Genomic DNA, 20,716 nt, shown 5'->3' with positions numbered 1-20,716 from the left:
CCTAAAAAACACTTATAGCATAAGTGAATAGAAATGTACAGTTCCTTTGTCCCACACAGCATAGCATACTTACTAGCAAATACTTCAAAAATCTGCCGTTAGCCAGCTGTGTGATCTTGGGCCTGTCATTTTAACCCCCGGGTTCGGCTTCGTTTTCTGTAAAATAAAATTATCGGATCAGATTATTTCTAGATTTCCTCTGGTTCTCCCTTTTCTCCTTCAGAATAAAGTAACCTTTTGTAAATATAAGTGAGGACCCTTCAAGGCTGAGCTTGCTACATAAATAAGAATCCAACTTGTTTCCAATATTTAACTTTTATAACCCAAAGGAAGAAATACACAACCTTTAGGTTAAATATATAAAATAACTGAATATTTTTCAAAACATACCATTCGTTCCTTAGCAAATCGTATGCGGCACCTACCACGTACTAACCAGGTATAAATATTTGAAATATCTATCCGTATCTCGTGAACGATCCTGGGCAGATGTTGGTTCAATGGAGATTTTAGTAAGAGCCTGTTAAGCACCAAACATGACAGGAAAGAGAACATGCAGCTTTTAGCTTAAAGTTATATGCCTTCAGAACTCAATGACTTTCTAAACCGATTTTATAATTAGGAGGATATTTTTAGCTCCTTTTTCAATTGGAAGGTTTTATTATGCTCATCTTAATATATGTAATTTCACTTGAGTATTTTCTGATTTTGAAAAAAATGAATCTTTTCCCCTTGGTGAAGCAAAGTATGATGGGAGCAGCTTCCACAGAGCGCTACATCTTTGAGGGCCGGTGAAGCCATCCTGACCGTAGGTCCCAGTGATGCCCATACAGTGTTCTTCCTTGGGCCCTGATGGAACATGAGTAAGACGCCAGAGTGCTTGCCCTGCAGGAGGCGGGAACCCATCCATGGCTTAGTGTAAGGATGGCCCTATTCACAGAGAATTCTAGTGCCAGGTAACGCTGCTGCAGGGGAAAGGGCCTGGTGGGGAAGCCCCAGGATGCCTCCACCTGCAAGAGTGAGGACTTTACTAGGGGCACAGAGTTCCAGCAGAGGGAACAGCACTTGCAAAGCTCAGAGCCCGGAGGGGCGTGTGGGGAAGCCAAAGCCTCAGAGTTGCCGGCAAGGGCAGGGGCCCCGAGGAAGCAGGCAGGGAGAAGGAGGCTGGTGACGAGCCTGTTACAGCACCAGGAAGCTGGTGGCCCTGGGACTCCAACACAGGTGTTTAAGCAGGGAAGGGACCAAAGCAGACCCATAATTTAGAAAAGGGACAGAGACAGGGATGGACTGGGGAGAGGTCCAAATGCAGGGGGTGGGGGGTGCGTCCTGCCTTGAAGCACTTCAGGGATCCAGGGGGCTCAATGAGGCGCTGACACCTGGAGTGACACGAAGAAGGCTGAGGCCAGCTCTCACCTTGGGCCTGGTGCCCTGGTTGGCTGCTGGGGGCAGTGGGGACATGTGAGTGCACTGGTGGAATGATTAAGAGGCATCCCGGTGAAAAGGGCCTGAGAGCAGACGAAAATGTGGAGTAGAAGAGAGGACGTGTGGAATGAGTCAAGGAAGGAAGGGGTTTGGCTCGGAAAAAGAGAGCAGATGGTTGTCATGCAAATAATCTGAGGCCTTAAGAGCAAGACTTTAGACCCTAGAGGGGACGGACAGTGAGGTAGCAGCTTTAGGGACTGGATTTCAGACAACCTAAGCACCCTTCCCCAGAGTCAGAACGGGGGAGGACGGACCAGGCAAGGTCCATGGGGTTCCCCTGATACCGTCTGGGGAGGGGAGTTCTCTCCCAGGCCACAAGCCTCCCCTCAAGCTACTTTCTTTCCTTCCCACCCAATCCCTGCCCCTCTGCCTTTACCACCACCGTGTTCCAGATGGCTGGCTAAGGAACCCATCAGGGCCAACCTACTAACCAGTAGCTAAACCGCTCCCACCAGGAGTATTTGCATCCCCAAAGGAGGAATTGGTTCATTTAAACAAACGCCCGGTGGGTGGGACGTGCAGGGCAATGCTCAGAGGAAGATTTTTTTCCTCTTTGCGCTCCAGTCCCCAGGCCCCAGGCCTCCTCAGGAACTGGCCCCGGCCTGCAGAAGCAGGCGCTGTCACCGGGGGCCCATCAAGGGAGCCGGCAGGCTGGCCTCAGAAAGGGACACAAGGACTAGGCCGGTCGTCTTGCTGTATGAAAATGCCTCTAGATTTCCACGTCACTCCGGATCACTGACATTCCACTAGACTCCCGTTACCCCTTTTGTTTGCTTTGTGCATCCAGAAGCGGACTGAACTAACCACGAACGTGCAGATTCCAGAGACAATGTGACCAGGCAGGGAAACCGGGTGCAAGTTTGGGGGCACTTTGTTTCTCCCTTCTCGCTCCTCCGTACCCAGCCCCGGCCACCAGGGCCTCGGGGCCTCAGGCCTCTCCCGGAGAGGCCTCCGGTTGGCCCCGTCTGCATAGTCTGTGTCAGGAGCCGGGGTGCAGGGTGTCTCCAGGACCCCAGGCTCGGCCTCGCACTCCCTCGGACAGGGGCACCTCCAGCGAGGACGCACTCCACCGAGGCTGGGTCCCCGGGCGGGTGCCTGTCGGGGGCGGCGGGGCTGCAGGGGCTGCGCGGCGTGGGCAGGGCGGAGGTTCGGTGGGGGGCGGGGGGGGCGGGGCAGAGGGTCACCTCGCCGGTACCTTCCAAGTTCGCCGTGCGAGCCGGGGTGGGGGGGGTGCGGGGGCGGGCAGGCCAGGCGACGAGGAGGGGGCGGGAGGCGAAGGCGCAGGTCGCCGGCCCCCGCCCGTGCTGCCTGCCCCTCTCCCAGCGCCCGGCCGGCCGGGAGGTCCGTGCGGCAGTCGGCGCCCGCGGGGCCCCGGTCGCGCCCAGCCCGCGCTCCCCCGCCCCGCCGCCGCCCGGCCTCGCCCCCGCCGCGCGCGCCCCTCCCGCCTCGCCCGTTGCCGTGGCAACACGGAGCCTCCGGGCGCGCGCCCGCCGGTCCGCCCGCCCGCCCGCCCGCTCGCGGGAGCGCTCGGCAGCGGCGGCGGCGGCGGCAGCGGCGGCTCCGGCTCCAGCTCCAGCCGCGCGCGCTGCGACCCCGTTCTGGCGCCCGCCCGTCGCCCCCGGCCCGGCTCCGAGCCCCCAGCGCGGCCCGAGACCCGGCCCCAGCGCCCGCCCGGCCGCCGGCCCCCATGGAGCTGCTGGCCGCTGCCTTCAGTGCCGCCTGCGCCGTGGACCACGACAGTTCCACCTCGGAGAGCGACGCGCGCGACTCGGCGGCGGGACACCTGCCGGGCAGGTGAGGACCAGCGGCCGCCGCGACCCCCGCGTGCCGCCCCCGCGCGCCGCCGGCCCCCGCGCGGGGGACGCCGACCCCCGCGGCCTAGCGCCCGCCCCCGGCTCCGGCGCCCCCGCCGCCCGCCACTTCCACCTGCGGCCGGGGTCGTGCGGGCTCCGCGCCCGGGGGCTGGGGGTGCGCGCCGGCCCGGGCCGCCGACGCCCGGATCCCCGCCCCGGGGCTCCTCCCGCGCCCCCTCCCAGGCGCCCTGGGCGCGCGCGTCCCGCTCGGCGCCCCCGCCCCCCCCATCTTCGCGCCGCGTGGCCCTGGGACGCGAGGATCGGAGCCGGAGGGAGTCGGGGGCCGGGGGTCGCGCGACAAGCGGACGGCAGGGGGTGAGCGGCGCCGGCTGGGATTCCGGCCGCCCGACCCGTCGGGGCGGCCGGTCGGCGCCGCGGAGCAGGCAGGGGCGCGCCAAGTTTCCGACGCCTGCCCGCGAGCTCCGAAAACATGAAGGGTTTGGGCGGGCTGGTGTGGGAATGAATCACCCCGGTCGCGCCCGGGCGCGGTGACCAAAAGGGCCTGTGGGGCCCGCCTGGCCCGTCCCGCGTCAGGGTCCAGTTGGCCCGGGCCACTTGTGCGGACACCACGCGCGAGCCGGCCAAGGTGTGTCGTTGCTTAAAAATAACCCGCGCTGCGCCTCCTTCTCTCGGGCAGCGAGTCGTCCTCCACGCCGGGAAATGGGGCCACGCCCGAGGAGTGCCCGGCGCTCGCCGACAGCCCGACCACGCTCACCGAGGCCCTGCAGATGATCCACCCCATTCCCGCAGACTCGTGGAGAAACCTCATCGAACAGATAGGTGGGTGTCCTTGGCGGCGGCGGGGCTCCACTGGGAAGCGCCCTGGTGGACTCGGGGGTCCCCCTGCCCGTGAGATGCCGTTGCATTTCTGCGAGCACTGTACCCCGTGTGGCTAAGGGACGTTGTCGACACATTCGGTTCCAAGCGGTTCCACAGGCAGAACTGCCACATTTTAATGGTGCTGTATAATTGGGCTGCAGCAAGTGGACGTGAGTCCTGCTCTCCAGAGAGGCCTACCTGCCCAGCCCTTTCCGGGGAGGGCCCTCTGCCCCCTTGTCATTTCTGCCGAAAAGACCAGGGGTGAGGCCCTGCTGGGTTTTGCAGGAAGGGGTGCTGTGGGAGCCCCTCGTGGGAGGGGCCTGGGAAAGACCTGGGAAGACAGCCCGGTCTGAGAATGGCTTCTGCGGAGACCCAGGCTCAGGAAGAAGAGGCAGTGGTGGGAAGGAAGGGTAAGATGGAGACGGAGTGGGAGCCCCAGAGGCCCCTGGGTTCGGAAGGGAAGCCTGGTGTCACCTGCTTTTCCAGGAACGTGGCCCAGGGTGCGGGGCACAGCTGTGGCTCAAGAACTGTGTGAGCGCAGAGTGGGTCGAGAAGGCGTCCCGAGAACGCAAACACTTGGATTTAAAAGTCAAAAGTTGCTAACGCCGTCAAATGAGGTCCCTCCCGTGACAGTCCCCACCGGCGGTAGTGAAGGGGTAGTGAAGGGGGGCAACGTGGGCTCCGTTGTTTGGAAAACGGTACCGGCTGCTTAGCAAATCTTTTTGTCCTTCAGTGTCGTCAGAGCAGCACTTTATCCGTTAAATTAAAATGCCAGGTTTGGAAGCTTTATCCCTAAATACATCGTTACTGTCCTCTCTCTGAGTCACTGAGGCAGACGTGAGGTGTCTTGAGTGGAAGCAGAGTTTCCGTTGCCCCAGGAGACCCTGTCTGTGGGAGACTTCTCGGGCCAGCCCACTCTTCCCTGGAAGGGTTTTTTCCAGACTGAACCCCGAGGGGAGCGGAGCCCGCGCACAGCAGAGGGGGTGGGGCGCATTCTGCGAGCTGTTGGGCTGCGCTGACTCCAGGAATTTTGTTACCAGGGCTTCCTGTGTGTCAGGCTGGGTGATGGTGGCAGATTTTCCCTTTGTTTGCTGGGGTAACGGACAGGGGCCGAGAGCGAAGACCCTTAGAAACCTTTTCCTCCCGCCTCTCTGCCGCATTGTCCTTCGTAGTGAGGAAACCCACGTCTGCCTTAGCATACGCTGGAAACCTTGACTTCCACCCTCTCGAAAGGGATCTTCTGTGGCTAAAACCAGTGTCATCACTGGGAGGGACGTAGAGTGGGGGTGGGGAGCTCCATGCCTCCTTTCGCGGAGAGAGGGGCTGTCCTCTGCATTACGGGCGGCCGGCCCACCCCTCCTGGAGGTGGCCGGTCCCGTTAGGCTAGTGGCACAAGCTTGAGGCAGGGAGTCAGGGGACCTGAGCGCTGGTGTGCACTCAGGCTGGCCCTCGGCATGTGGCAAACCGCAGGGACTAATATTCCAAGTCTTTTCTCCCACCACCCCCTTCCAGTATCCGCTGGTATAATTGGTGAATATCTCTGTCCGGCTCCTGGGCTGGATCCGTAGTAAGTGCTCACCGGCTGTGATGGATGGACGACAACCCAGAGCTGTCAGCACCTTCTCGCTTCCTCCCTTATGGACTTGAGGCCGGTGCCGAGCAGACTCCTCCAACAGCCCTATCTGCCCTTACCTCCCGGAAGGAAGGGCGTTCCTTGCCAGGTATCAGATAAGGACGCGTTCCTAAAGCCACAGGGGAATCAAGCAGGGAGGAAAAGGCGAAGGCAGGTGTGGGCATTGTGTAGCCTGCTCTTGGGGTTTGCAGCGTCTCCCACGGAGGCCAGAACAGAATTGCTCAGCGTGGTGCACACAGCTGTCGTTATAGACCACGGACCCCGAGACCCTGTGATGGACCCTGAGACGGGCTTCGTGTGCACAGGTGTGCTGTTGTTGTCTCTGACCCCTAACAGATGCTTGACACGTGAAAGGTGTTCACTTAAAATTAAATGAATCCCCCACCCTTTAGAAGTTTCTATGTGAGTGATTCGAAAAGTGGGATTTTGAATGACTCCAAGAGGAACTCCCCCTTTCACGGGGCAGCACAGCCAGCCTGGTACAAATCATCTTAAGTAGGAAAGATGGGAACTGGGTCTTCTAATTTTGCATGAATATAATACACCAGGTGGGGAGCACCTGGGTGGCTCGGTCGGTTAAGCGTCCGACTCTTGATTTTGGCTCAGGTCCTGATCTCACGGTTTGTGAGATAGAGCCCCGCGTCGGGCGCTGCGCGGGAGCCTGCTTGGGATTCTCTGTCTCCCTGTCTCTCTCTGCCCCTCCTCTGTGTGCACACACGCACTCTCTTTCTGTCTCTCTCTTAGAATAAATAAACATTAAAAAAACAATAGTAATATGCCAGGTGAAAGGAGCCCCTGGGTGGCTCAGTCAGTTAAGCATCTGACTTCGGCTCAGGTCATGACCTGGTGAGTTTGAGCCCCGCATCCGGCGCTGTGCTGACAGCTCGGAGCCTGGAACCTGCTTCAGATTCTGTGTCTTCCTCTCTCTCTCTCTCTGCCCCTCCCCTGCTTGCACTGTGTGTCTGTCTCTAAAATAAATATTTAAAACAATTAAAAATATATACACCAGGTGAAAGATTTTACCAGTAAAGTTAATTTTCACATAAAGTTGTGCTTGCTGAGTGTACAAGATATAAAATAGGAAATCGTATTAACAGTACAAGGAGTAGAGAAATTTAATCAGTTAACATGTAGCTTCTCAGGTAAAGCTACTCTATCTGAATTTTAAGACCAATAAAAATAAACAAGTTATGAAAAATGGTTACACAGTGTGTCAGATGACTCTTTGTAGTCACAGTAATTCCAGGAAAAACAGTGTTGAAATTCATATTCTAAATGTTTCAGAAAGAACTATAGAGTTTTAAGAAAATCCTAAAATTACTGGTAGTGGGAGTCGTTGACCAAAAGTAACAGAATATCCAGCAAAAAATGACATTACACAATGGCAATATTGTATCTCAAAGGTAGAAAATTCTGGAATTGGTTTCCTCACCCAGCTCCTTTCTCTCCACCATTCTCAACATTTGGGCTTCATGTCACAAGATGGCTGCCATAGCTCCAGGCATCACATCTTCAAGCAGCCATGTATAAAAGCAAAAAAGGGAAGTGTTTATTCTTCAAGTGTTTATTGGTAAGGAACATCTTTTTGGGAAGCCCTTCTCAGAGATGTAGGATGTCCCCTTACTCTCCTTGGCCAGGTTAGGTTATGTCATGCTCATGTCTAAACCCACCACTGGCAAGAAGGAGGAAACTATCACGGTAGGGCTTTTTTGTTTGTTTGTTGGTTGGTTGGTTGGTTGGTTTCAGGTGGTTTTGTTAAACTTATTTTCTGGCTTTCAGCATATACATGAACAACCTGTATACTTTGAACTTACAGATTAGGGCTGAGTGTCCCCTATGAATCTTATAGGGCAGATGAGGCCCTTTAGGCAGATGAAGCCAGATTTTAAGGGAAATTTACATTGGATGTGGACATTTATTTCTAAATCTTAAGACTAATTTCTGTGATTTTCTCTTGTCAAGGGAATCCCCTGGAGCTAGCCATTATACTGCTAAGATAATTGAGAGCTCTCTCTAAAGAATTTTTGTTTGGTTGGTTGGTTTGGGTTTTTTTCCCCCCACCCTTTGGAGAAAGTTTTTACTTCTATTTTTTAAGCTTTTATTTTAATTCCAGTTAGTTAACATATAAACTAATATTCGTTCCAGGTGTACAATACAGCATCACAGTAGGTTTTGATCAGTCAACATTCACCCACTTCCCAGAGCACAGAACGGGTCAGCACCCAAACAGAACTCCTCCCCTGCCAGCTGGGAACAAGGGGTGTGAGGAGATGGGGGAGAGGCAGCCAACCGTGTGATTTCCGAATTATTATTTTCAACACAACTACCCACAATGCTGATATTTTTGCTGCTTTTCACCAGACGTATCACAGTGAGATGCCGGAGATAGGATTTACTCATGATATGCCGACCGTAGCATATGTAAGACATATTTTTTGAACCTTCAAAAAGACGCCAGATTAGTAAGCGCTTTGGTGAAACTTTAGAAACGGCATTTTTTTAAAGGCGTCCAACAAATACATGAGTACCTACTATGTGAGAGGCTCAGTCACCTGGAAATGTGAATCCAACTCAACTCAAACTTGATTTCTTTAAGCCTCTGGAAACACTGTGCATTGGAATCACAGGAGAATGACTGGGTCAATGTCAGCACAACAGTTAAATCTTACGCTCATGACTGAACCAGTTTAGGTAGTGACGTTAAACCTCTGTCTTATAGATCTTCAGTCTGGATTGCATTTAACGAAGACTTTGCTTTTCTTTTTTCACTGTAACATTGCAAAATCACAGGATTCTAACACTGCAACATCATAGGATCTTAATTTTTTTAAATTTTTTAATTATGTATTATTATTTTTAATGTTTATTTTTATTTTTGAGAGAGACAGAGACAGAATGTGAGTGGGTTAGGGGCAGAGAGAGAGGGAGACACAGAATCCAAAGCAGGCTCCGGGCTCTGAGCCGTCAGCACAGAGCCCGACGCGGGGCTCGAACTCACGAGCTATGAGATCATGACCTGAGCTGAAGTCAGCTGCTCAACCCACTGAGCCACCCAGGCGCCCTGGATCTTAATTTTTTTTTTTTTTTTTTTTTTAAGTAAACGCTATACTTACCATAAAGACTGTATAATTTTGCATTATGGAGCATAGGAAGCCAACTAATTCCACAGGGCGAGTTTGTTTGGCTCCTGTTTATGAATATAATTTATCTGGCCACATTCAGGATTTCAAAGTTAATCTGTTTTTCTTTCGTTCCTTTGTCTCCTGTTTAGATATATTTAACAATTAGATAAGGAAGGAATAATAGCTAATGTTTGTACTTCGTTCATTGTAAGAGAAAGTGCTTTACAAGTGGTACATTTATCCCGATTAGAATTTCTTTGGGAAACTCATGTTTGTTTTATAGGTAGACATATCAAGGGGCCCCAACTGCTGTTCAGACCAGTGCATCCAGCTAGCTGCCCACTGGACCTCTCCTCCTGGGTGCCCCTCAGGTGCACCTGATCTCTCCACCACCCCATCCCCCAGTTGTACCCTCTCCCTGTGTTCCTGGTCTCTCTGAGTGGGGCCACCACACCCTGTGGCCATGCTGGTCACCTGGATGTCATTCATGACCCAGCAACAGGCAGTCACCAGCACCCGACTTGTACCTTATTATCACTGTTCCCCGAATTGGGTACTTGGCCCCATCCCCCACAGGTAGTGCATGTCTGCATCATCACCCTCCTGGGGAATTAACCCCAGCCTCTTTCTTCCTAACCACACCCATCCAAAAATGGGGGCAGAGCTGCTTGCCTCCGGTCATTCGGGGCCTCTCTCTTCCCAACAGGATAGACCACCACCTTCATGGCCTGGCAAGTAGACAAGACCCTAGGGGTCTGGCCCCCTCCTCTCGCAGGCCCCACCCCGGTTTCGCTAGGCCAGGAAACCCCCTGGCCACTGAAGCTTATCTGCTGTGAGGAGACCCTCCCTCCACCCTGCAGCCAGGATGTCTCAAGTGGGTTTTCCCTATGGAGATGCTACGTTTGTGCTGATTCATATGTACCTCCAAATCTCCTTGGAGACATAGAGTGCTTTTATTTTAAGTACAATTGGTCAGGGAGGTAAGTCTGAAATTGCAAAAGCAAAAAAAAAAAAAAAAGGGATGAATTACTGGTCTTTCCTTCACGATGAGAATTTACAACTACTCCCATTTCGCAAATGAACATACTTGGGTTTTTAATATTGAAGCATTTAAGGCTAGGGAAAGCATCCTGTTGGGATACTGAAACGTAATTGGGACGTGTCCATCAACTCTGGGCACAATGGTTATTAACACATCAAGTTCTAGATTTGCCGAGTATATTTGTGTGATTGGATTTTGAATGCATTCATGGATTTCTTTATTTGTTGAACAAAACTTCCGTATGCTGATCGTTCCCGAGAAATGAAGATGTGGCAGTTCATTGGGCCGCCCGGAGCCTTTTGGGGAGACGGGTGCGGGGCTGGCTGGCTTTATGTATTCATAGGTGCAGCACCTGCCCTTGATAAGAGTACCGAGCCCTGACCTAGTGATTCAGAAAGATCTTCGTCTGAAATCTTTCCCTTTTCTTCATTATAAATCTGTTTGACTTCAGGGCTCCTGTATCAGGAATACCGAGACAAATCAACACTCCAGGAAATTGAAACCAGGAGACAACAGGATGCAGAGATACAAACCAATGCCCATGTTTCCCCGGCCAGCGAGGAGACTCCAGGAGAGGATGAGGACGAGGAGGAGGAGGATGAGCCGGCAAGCCCACCCGAGAGGAAGGCTCTGCCCCAGATCTGCCTGCTCAGTAACCCCCACTCGCGATTTAACCTCTGGCAGGATCTTCCAGAGATCCAGAGCAGCGGGGTGCTGGAAATCCTCCAGCCCGAGGAGATCAAACTGCAGGAGGTAAAGGGCTGCCAGGAAGGGAGGGGGTGGGATCTCCTTATCTCCTTTCAGAACATACAGGTATTTTAACCAGGGGTGGGGGTTGGGGGGGCGGTGGTGAGGCTTCTTCTGTGAGGGGAGGACCTCCAGCTGGCTAACCAGAAGAGTTCCAGGCAGGGCTCAGCCATCCAGAACATGCAGGGAAATTCACATCATTTCACAGGCAACAAAAAATCCCTCATTACCTTCCAGGAGAGCTCAGCCCAAGCCTGCATGTTCACAGCCTGGCTGTTTCATTAGAGAGCAAGGTGGCATTCTTTTGTCCCCGCCATTGCCGTCGGGTGTTTGTGGGGCACACGTGAGCGCCGATGCACTCGATGCACTCGATGCACTCGGTGATGCCGAGCTCGCTGGGCCCGGGAAGGAAGTCCGTCATCTGTGGTTCACCTTCACCGCGTCATTCTGGAGCCCCTGCCACCTTGCCTGGGCTTGTGTGCCTTCTCTGCTTCACTTGATGGTTCAGCCAGACCTTGCCTGTGAGTTAGGCTGAGGCAGAAGCACTGGGTGGCCTAACGGTTTGTCGCAGGCAGGGAGAAATAACCCATGAAAAATTAACAGTGAGAGAAACGCGTCGCTAAGAAATCTTCGTGTTCATTTAGTTGAGCAAAGATTACTTGGGTGCAGAAAGCGCACCTGTGGTCTAGAGTCAGCAGGGCGTGGCCGGTCAGCGGTGAGGACAGAGACTGCTGGGGGGGAAATGGCGAGGATCCACGTGGGTGCTCATGGGGAATTTTAAAAGGTGGATAGAGGGGCGCCTGGGTGGCTCAGTCAGTTAAGCGGCCGACTCCGGCTCAGGTCATAATCTCGCAGTTTGTGGGTTTGAGCCCCGCGTCGGGCTCTGTGCTGACAGCTCAGAGCCTGGAGCCTGTTTCAGATTCTGTGTCTTCCCCTCTCTGACCCTCCCCTGTTCATGCTCTCTCTCTGTCTCAAAAATAAATAAACGTTAAAAAAAAAAAAAAAAAGGTGGATAGATAGGTGGAGAGATTTGGGGTTTTTTTCAATCTGTTCAGTTTCATCATCTGTCTCTCACCCACACTCACGTGCCCCTTCAGGACCATACTGGAACTTGTTCCTAGATGCGGCCGGGTCTCCAGATGGCCTGCCCTGTTTAACCCCTGTGCCTTCTGCACCGGAGTCCACAGAAACATTTGTTCTTCTTGTTTATTTAAAAGGCACAAGTAACGTGTGCCCACAGCCCACGACCGGGAACGAGAGCACTCCTGACCAGAGTCCCCTAACGTGGACTCAGGCTCACAGTGTGCTTGACAGCTGCTCAGGGAAGGTGAGGGGGCCGTTGGGGCCGGGGGCGGGGGGGGCGGTATTTTGTGCAGAGCCGCCGGCACCCCACCCGGGAGGGTCAGGGACGATCAGGAGGGATGGATTAAAACTTGACATCCCTTGGGACTTGTGAGCAGTGACTTGTAAATGGCTGTGTCAAGAGTTTTGTTTTTTCTTATGAAACTTCTGATGTAAATAATGTGTAGGCATCCATTCCCGATGTGGCTTCTCCCCAGTTTTGCATAAAAAATACTGGAGGAGGCATAAAGAAGCCAGTCGCCTCCATGGAAATGAAGATGTATGGGGGTACCTCCCCGGAGGCAGGGGGCGCTGGATTGAGAAAAGCAACCGTGAGGAAGGTGCCGGAACATGTGGAGAGACACCCCTCCCACCCCCGCACCTGTCCGTCCCTCCTAGAGGCTTCCTCAGCCGCAGGCACGGCCACCATCCCTAACTAGGAATTATACAATACTATTTTGTATTTGACTTGTTTCACACAGTATTACCACCATGGGGACTTTTTTTTTTTTTTTTTTTTTTTGGTCCCTGGAACAAGGAAAAAAGACCAATTTCTGGGTAAATATTTCTTTTTCTTACCTTGATAATTAGAGAAATAAAGATTTGAACTACTTCGGAAAGCTTAGGGATAAACTCTAGTAGAACTTATAAGCTTTCTACAACATAAGTAAAGTTAAAGCAGAGAGCACAGGGCTCTCTTTGTAATGAAAGAAAACCATAAAAAAGCGCACACACACACACACACACACACACACACACACAAAAACCAACAACATAAAATAAGGCGGCAGAGTCCGTAGCAAACTTATCAGTTATAATAAGTGTAAATTGCTTAAATCCTCCATGGAAAGACCGAAATCTCCAATTGATTGGAAAACTAGACCCGTTACATTGTGGGACAGAGTCGAATTCAGATAAGTTAACAAAGGGAGCGAATCATCTTGTATTGTTAAAGGGATCCTTTACGCTGATGAAGGTATCGCTTTATTTTTAAGTGTTTTAAAATTAAATAAGCAATTCATGAACACGTTTTCGTTGTTCAAGAAAACACAGTGCAGACGTGTGCCGGCCTTTTCTGGGCTCCTGGCCTCTCACCGGGGGACCAGCTGTGTGTGTCTTCTCTTTCCTGTTTAAAGTGTAGTCCCAATGTCGCAAAACTCTGGTTTTGGAGTTCAGACACTTACAGAGACTCGTAGGGGCAAAATCCTTACAGATGTTTGTGAGGTTTCCCCCCATACTTAGTTGTTTTATTCAACAGCAGTTTGATTTGGGTTTTGGTTTTTAGCAACTTGCTTTTTGTTGGCCTCTTAAGAGCCTTCAGCTTAATTTTCATGAAAACCGCTCCCCGTGGCCTGCAGTACAGCTGGCTTGAATGAGTGTGACGGCAAGCACGGGGGCGGGCGGCTCATAGGTGGGGAGGGAAGTGTGCAGGTGGCCTGGTGACCAAAGAGCTCAGCGGACCCCTGCACAGCTTTGCAGGGAAACAGTGCCATTGACTCAGCAAGTGGTCCCGCGGAGCTTGATTAGGAAGAGCTTCTGTGTGCATGTATCTCCGTGCTCATGTGTCAAAGTAAAGTGCGCTCTAGGGGCACCTGGCTGGCTCAGTCAGAAGAGCATGTGACCCTTGATCTCAGGGTCTTGAGTTCGAGCCCTCTTGGGTGTAGAGATTACATAATTAAAAGAAATGTTTTTTTTAAGTGAAAAAAGTAAAAAGTGAACAGTTTATTTTAAGGTTTTCTAAGTTTGCATGTATGCTTTTTTTTTTTTTTTTTAATTCTCAAGTTAGCTAACTTAGAGTGTAGTCTTGGCTTCAGGAGTAGAACCCAGTGATTCATCACTTACATATGACACCCAGTGACCATCCCAACAAGTGCCCACCTTAATGCCCAGCCCCCATTTCCCCCACCCCCTCAACCATCAGTTTGTTCTCTGTATTTAAGAGTTTCTTATGGTTTGCCTCCCTCTGTTTTTATCTTATTTTTCCTTCCCTTCCCCTATGAAAATCTGTAAAGTTTCTCAAATTCCACGTATGAGTGAAATCATGTGATATCTGTCTTCCTCTGACTTCTTTGGCTTAGCATAATATCCTCCAGTTCCATCCATGTTGCTGCAAATGGCCAGATTTCATTCTTTTTCATCGCCGAGTAGTATTCCATTGTATGTATAAACCACATCTAATCTATTTCATCCATCACTTGATGGACATTTGGGCTCTTTCGATAATTTGGCTTCTGTTGACAGCGCCGCTGTAAACATTGGGGTAAATGTCGCCGCAAAGAACAGTTAAAATGGTGGTGGGCACTGCCAGCTTGCCATTCAAAGAGGCAAGACAGATTCTGTACCGCCCCAGGGGTGCCAGTTAGCAAACCGCAAGATGTTTGCCCCAGTCTGTTGGGTGAAAGAAATTGTACCTCGTTTTAACCCGCCTGTATCGATGACTTGTAAATTGAGCGTCTTTTCATATGTTTGTTGGCTATTTCCGTTTCCTTATCTAAGAATTGCCTGTTCTTATCCTTTGCCCATTTTTCTATTGGGGCGTTTATCCAGTAGGACCTTGGATTTCGGGTACCTTGTTCAGCGAGGGTTCCGCAAGACGAGCAAACACCTCTAATGAACTTTAACTTGACAAGTGAGCCATGTCTTGCAGTACAAGTAGGACATGATGCCACATGTCACATGATCACAACTGAGTCAGTGGTTCTTGAAATCCGCTTTGATATATGAGTGCTTTGGATTACGAGCATGTTTCCAGAGCAAATTATGCTCACAAGTCAAGGTTTTACTGTACTTCTCTTCTTGATCGATAGCAGCTTTTTGTATGTTCTGGACGTTACATTATTTTATATACATTTAAAATGTTTTCTTCTGTCGTAAAGCATAGGGGAAGTGATTTAGCATGATGGTTATGCGCACAGGCACCAGAGCCCAAATGCCTGGGTTTGAATCCCAGTTCTGCTACTCCCTAGCTGTGTGACCTTGGGCCTGTTACTTAACCTCTCTGTGCCTTTGTTTCCTTAACTGTAAAATGGAGATAATCATAGTACCTGTATCACAGGGCTGCCAGGCACATCGACTCAGTTAGGAGGATAAAGAGCCATACGGGCTGATCTCAATGGTGCCCTGCCTTCCTGCTTTGTCTGTTGTATCTTTTTTCACATAAAAATATTTTGTCATTTTTATAGGAAACCTGCCAGTCTTTTTACTGTTTTCAACCTAGTCTCCTAGATGTTCTGTCTTATGATTAGGAAATAGGAAGGCCATTCCCAAGAGGTGCACTCTACAATGAAAAGGTAATATTACAAACTATTATGAACCGGCAGCCAGACAGAGCAGAATCCATCAGAAACACTAGCAGAAGCTGACACACACAATATACTGTCTCTGTAGGGTGGGATATACCACAGACATAAGCAATCTGAAGACAGTCATGAGGTGGGTTTAAGACATTTTTACAGATCTCTATAGTCACTGAAGGCGTGTCGCCCACTGGTAGCCTGTCTCCACGTGGAGCTACGGATCCCTTAACGCGGTTAACCCCAACGGAACATGTTGTGCGTGTAAAATACACGCCAAATTTTGAGGGCTTAGCACAAATAAAAAGAAAGCAAAGTACCTTATTAATAATTTCTATATTGCATGTTGACATAATATCCTGGATACACTAGATTAAGTAAAACAGATGAAAATTTTCCTTTTTTTTTTTTTTTGACCTTTTTTAATGTGGTTACTAAGAAATTTAAAATTGTATCTGAGACTGCTATTTCTTTTGGACAGCACTGCTCCTAAGAGAAGCAATCTTTTATTTTCCAGTGTCCAGAAATACCACCAAAGAGTGGCCATGTTCAACAGCCATAAGAAAAAGCTCGATGAATGTTTATTAAAATTGTACAGGCCGGAATCTCTCCGCCATAAAATGCAGTGAAACAAGAAAATAAATGTAAACAGTGTAAAAACCTCACATCAGAAATGTTTAAATGCTCCTAACCTTTGAGATAAGAAAGTAAATCTTATAGACTTTTTCAAAGATGATGAGGAAGATGCTACATTTTTAAAAACATACGGAACGCTGCCAAAGCTGCATTTGGATAAAAATTCACAACCTTACATGCTTTCATTATTAAATAAGGAATAAATACAAAATTAACTGAACTAAGATGTCAGCTTGAGACATACGGTGGGAAACCCCCCACACAAACATACTCTTAAGGAAAGCAGATAGGGTAGAGATCAAAAGATAACGTAAAAGTTTTGAGTGAAGAATTATTTTCTAGGAAAATATAAGCTACCAAAAATTAACTCAAAAATAAAAATTTTTTAAACACCAAAATATACCAGGTAGCCAAAAAAATCTACAAAAGAGATGTTGCACCCAGATGACTGAGTTGTGCCAAGTGGTCAAAGCACAGAGGAGTCCCTTGTTGCTTAGAATAGCCTAGAACACTGCTGGCCAGCAGCATTTTCTGCAACACCGGACATGTTCTATCACTGCATCTCCAAAAGTCTCCAGTCAACATGTGACTGTTGAGCATTTGAAACCCAGTTAGTGCAACTGAGGAACCAAACGTTTAATTTTACTTAATTTAAACCAACCTCCATTTCAAGAGCTCCAGGTTGCCACTGTATTGGTCAGGACAAGTCTAGAGCAGGAATCATCCATTAGTAAAGGACCTGATAGTAAATATTTTAGGCTTTGCGGGCCATACGGCCCCTTTCACAACCACTCAGCTCTCCGTTATAATGTCATAGCCGCAGATAGACACCATGCAAAGGGATGGACATTCCAATTAAAGTTTACAGTTACAGTTGGCCGGCCCATGGGCTATGGTGTGCTGACCCCTGGTCTAGAACATGGCAAAGAGGAAAATACACACATAATTTGAAAATCTTAGTAACCAAATCTGATCAGTAGTGCACACACACGTTGCAACAAATCCACTTAAACACCCCCTCTCTCCATAATCAGTAGGACCTGGAGGCATGAAATCAGGATATAGAAGAGTTGAATGTCATTCAGGTGCCTGGGTGGCTCAGTCAGTTGAGCGTCTGACTCTTGATTTCAGCTCCGGTCATGATCCCAGGATTGTGGGATTGAGTCCCTCGACCAGCTCCTTGCTGGGCTTGAAGCCTGCTTAACATTCTCTCTCCCTCTGCCTCTGCCCCTCCCCAACGTGCACACATGCATGTTCTCTCCCTCTCTCAAAAAAAAAAAAATTTAGAAAGTGGGGGGTGGTGCCTGGGTGGCTCAGTCACTTAAGTGTTCAACTCTTGATCTCAGCTCAGGTCTTGATCTCAGGGTCGTGAGTTCAAGCCCCACACTGGGCTCTGTGCTGCCCTACTTAAAAGAATATCAAATAAATAATAAAGCAGAATCTGCTTTCTTTAAAAAAAAAAAAAGAAAAGTTGACTGCATCAACCAACTGGAACTAATGACATTTATAGGACACCCCACTCAACACTAGTAGAATACAGGTTTGTTTTTTTTTTTTCAAGTGCACACAGAACATTCACCAAGATGGATCATTAGCACGCTTTAAGAGATTTTAAAGAATTCAGGTCAATGAACTATTGAGACCTCATCAAGGTAAAAAGCTTCTACACAGCAAAGGAAACAATCAGCAAAACTAAAAGGCAACTGACGGGATGGGAGAAGATATTTGCAAACGACATATCAGATAAAGGGTTAGTGTCCATCTATACAGAGCTTATCAAACTCAACACCCAAAAAACAAATAATCCAGTGAAGAAAGGGGCAAAAGACATGAATAGACACTTCACCAAAGAAGACAGGGTGGCCAACTGACACATGAAAAGATGCTCAACATCACTCATCATCAGGGAAATACAAATCAAAACCACAATGAGATACCACCTCACACCTGTCAGGATGGCTAACATTAACAACTCAGGCAACAACAGATGTTGGAGAGGATGTGGAGAAAGAGGATCTCTTTTGCACTGCTGGGGGGAATGCAAGCTGGTGCAGCCACTCGGGAAAACAGTATTGGGGTTCCTCAAAAAATTAAAAATAGAACTACCCTATGACCCAGCAATTGCATTACTAGGTATCTATCCAAGGGATACAGGGATGCTGTTTTAAAGGGGCACCTGCACCCCAATGTTTATAGCAGCACTATCAACAATAGCCAAAGTATGGAAAGAGCCCAAATGTCCATTGATGGTTGAATGGATAAAGAAGATGTGGTTCATATATACAATGGAGTATTACTCGGCAATCAAAAAGAATGAAATCTTGCCATTGGCAACTACATGGATGGAACTAGAGGGTATTATGCTAAGCGAAATTAGAGAAAGACAAAAATCATATGACTTCACTCATATGAGGACTTTAAGAGACAAAACAGAGGGGCGCCTGGGTGGCTCAGTCGGTTAAGCGGCCGACTTCGGCTCAGGTCATGATCTCGCGGTCCATGAGTTCGAGCCCCGCATCGGGCTCTGTGCTGACAGCTCAGAGCCTGTTTCAGATTCTGTGTCTCCCTCTCTCTGACCCTCACCCGTTCATGCTCTCTCTCTGTCTCAAAAATAAATAAACGTTAAAAAATAAAATTAAAAAAAAGAGAGACAAAACAGATGAACATAAGGGAAGGGAAGCAAAAATCATACAAAAACAGGGAGGGTGACAAAACATGAGACTCCTAAATATAGAGAACAAACAGAGGGTTGCTGGAGGAGTTGTGGGAGGGGAGATGGGCTAAATGGGTAAGGGGTTTAAGGAATCGACTCCTGAAATCATTGTTGCACCATGTGCTAACTAACTTGGATATAAATGATAAAAAATAAATAAATTCTAGAAAGTAAAATAAATAAAATAATTCAGATCATACAAAGTATGTTCTCTGATTATAATAGAATAAAAATAAAAATCACATGAAGGTAACAGAAAAATCTCCAAACACAGAAGTCAAGCAGCACGTGTCCCTGAGTCAAAGAGAAAGTCTGCAGGGAAGTTAGAAACAAACTGTCCCTATCCCTGTTCACAGGTGATATGATGATTGTCTACATAGAAAATTCTAAGAAATCCACAAAGGAAAACCCTCTTAAAACTAATAATAATAGGGCTGCCTGGGTGGCTCAGTCGGTTAAGTGTCTGACTTCGGCTCAGGTCATGATCTCATGGTTCGTGAGTTCGAGCCCTGCATTAGGCTGTCTGCTGTCAGCTTGGAGCCCACTTTGGATTTTGTCACCCCCTGTCTCTATGTCCCTCTCACTCATGCTCTCTCTCTTAAAAATAAACATTAAAAAAACCTAATAATGATACACACTAGCTAAAAAAAAAAAATACCACACCAAGTGCTGGTGTGGATGTGGGAGAACTAGAATTCATGTACATCGCTGGTAGGATTGCAAAATGGTCTGGCTGCTCTGGAGAAGAGTGAGTGGTTTCTTTTTATTTTGTTTTGTGTTTTGTTTTAGAGAGAAAGAGCACAAGTGGGGGAGGGGGCAGAGAGAGAGGGAGAATCTGAAGCAGGTGCCATACTCAACACAGAGCCTAACTCAGGGCTCTTGTAAGTGAAACAGACAGCGTAGAGCCCAGCAGTCCCAATCGTAGGTGTCTACCTAGACCAGTGTCTCAAGAGCAACATTGTGACATTTGGGGCTGGATCATTCTTTGTTGGGGGTTGGGGGGAGCTCTCCTGTGCATTGTAACACGTTTCTACCCCCAGTTGTGACAACCACAAGTGTGTCTCGATCTAGGTACGTTCAGTACCCTGGGGAGCAAAAATACTTCCTCGTTGAGAACCATTGCTCTAGACACATAAAAAACTCTAGATACATACATAAAAAACTCACATTTACGCAAAAGCCTGCACAGGAAGGTTTATAGTATCTCTATTCATAATTGCCCAAGACTTGGAACAACCCAAATATCCTTTAACAGATACGGATACCTATCCGTTGGATATGGATACAGGTGCGTACAATGGCGTGCTGCTCTGTGCTAAAAACAAGATCTATTGATACGCACGGCCTAGATGAATTTCAGAGGCATCTGGCTGAGCAAAAGAAACCAGAAAGTTTCCACACTAAAGATTCCATGTGTAGGACATTCTGAGAACAACAGTTACAGTGCCAGAGACCAGATGGATGATTGCCAGGGGTGAGGGTTGGGGACGGTGTGACTAGAGCAGGATAGCACAGGGGCCCTTTGATAAAACCCTTGTGCGCCCTGGTTGCAATATTGGTTATAAGTATCTATACTTGTGTTAAAATTCACAGAACTGCGCACCCCCAAAACAGTCAATTTTACTGCATATTAATTTAAAAACTAAAATTAAAAAAAGGTTGAATGTCCTCCTTCTGTTCAGCCCAACAAAATCAGCACTCTTTCCCACACTCCCCCCCCCCCCCAAAATAAAACCTAGATCTGTCTCACTGTGAATTAAGGCAAAAATTTACCTAAAACACAAGAAAATCAAACCTGGGGCTACATTAAAAGAATAACATACATTGAGCACATATGCATCAATACAAAGATAGTGTCAAGTTTGGGCCAAAATGAATCATGTCAATAGGCCAGAGGAGAAGAACGTCCTGATCTTCAAAGACGTTGGAAAGGGAAGTAGTCCATTTATTTCCATCTAAACAAAACTCAGGATACTGTCTGAAATGTATAAGGAATATCTTAAGTCTATATCCAAGATCACATTGAACAAAGATT

The 20,716-nt window shown here is 48.9% G+C and overlaps 1 protein-coding gene across 1 annotated transcript in view; it reads left to right on the top strand.

The window, feature by feature from the left end:
- The first annotated feature begins 3,122 nt into the window (after positions 1-3,122).
- The window catches only part of NGEF (neuronal guanine nucleotide exchange factor), a 37,268-nt gene continuing 19,674 nt past the window's right edge, over positions 3,123-20,716 (top strand). The window contains exons 1-3 of the mRNA XM_042995667.1: positions 3,123-3,276; positions 3,973-4,115; positions 10,403-10,704. Coding sequence (XP_042851601.1) covers positions 3,170-3,276; positions 3,973-4,115; positions 10,403-10,704 — 552 coding nt within the window. The 5' untranslated portion in view covers positions 3,123-3,169. The remainder of the gene's footprint in view (positions 3,277-3,972; positions 4,116-10,402; positions 10,705-20,716) is intronic.

Source organism: Panthera tigris, chromosome C1 (genome assembly GCF_018350195.1).
Source record: "Panthera tigris isolate Pti1 chromosome C1, P.tigris_Pti1_mat1.1, whole genome shotgun sequence".
Lineage (NCBI taxonomy): Eukaryota > Metazoa > Chordata > Mammalia > Carnivora > Felidae > Panthera > Panthera tigris.
This window is presented reverse-complemented; position numbering and strand designations above follow the sequence as displayed.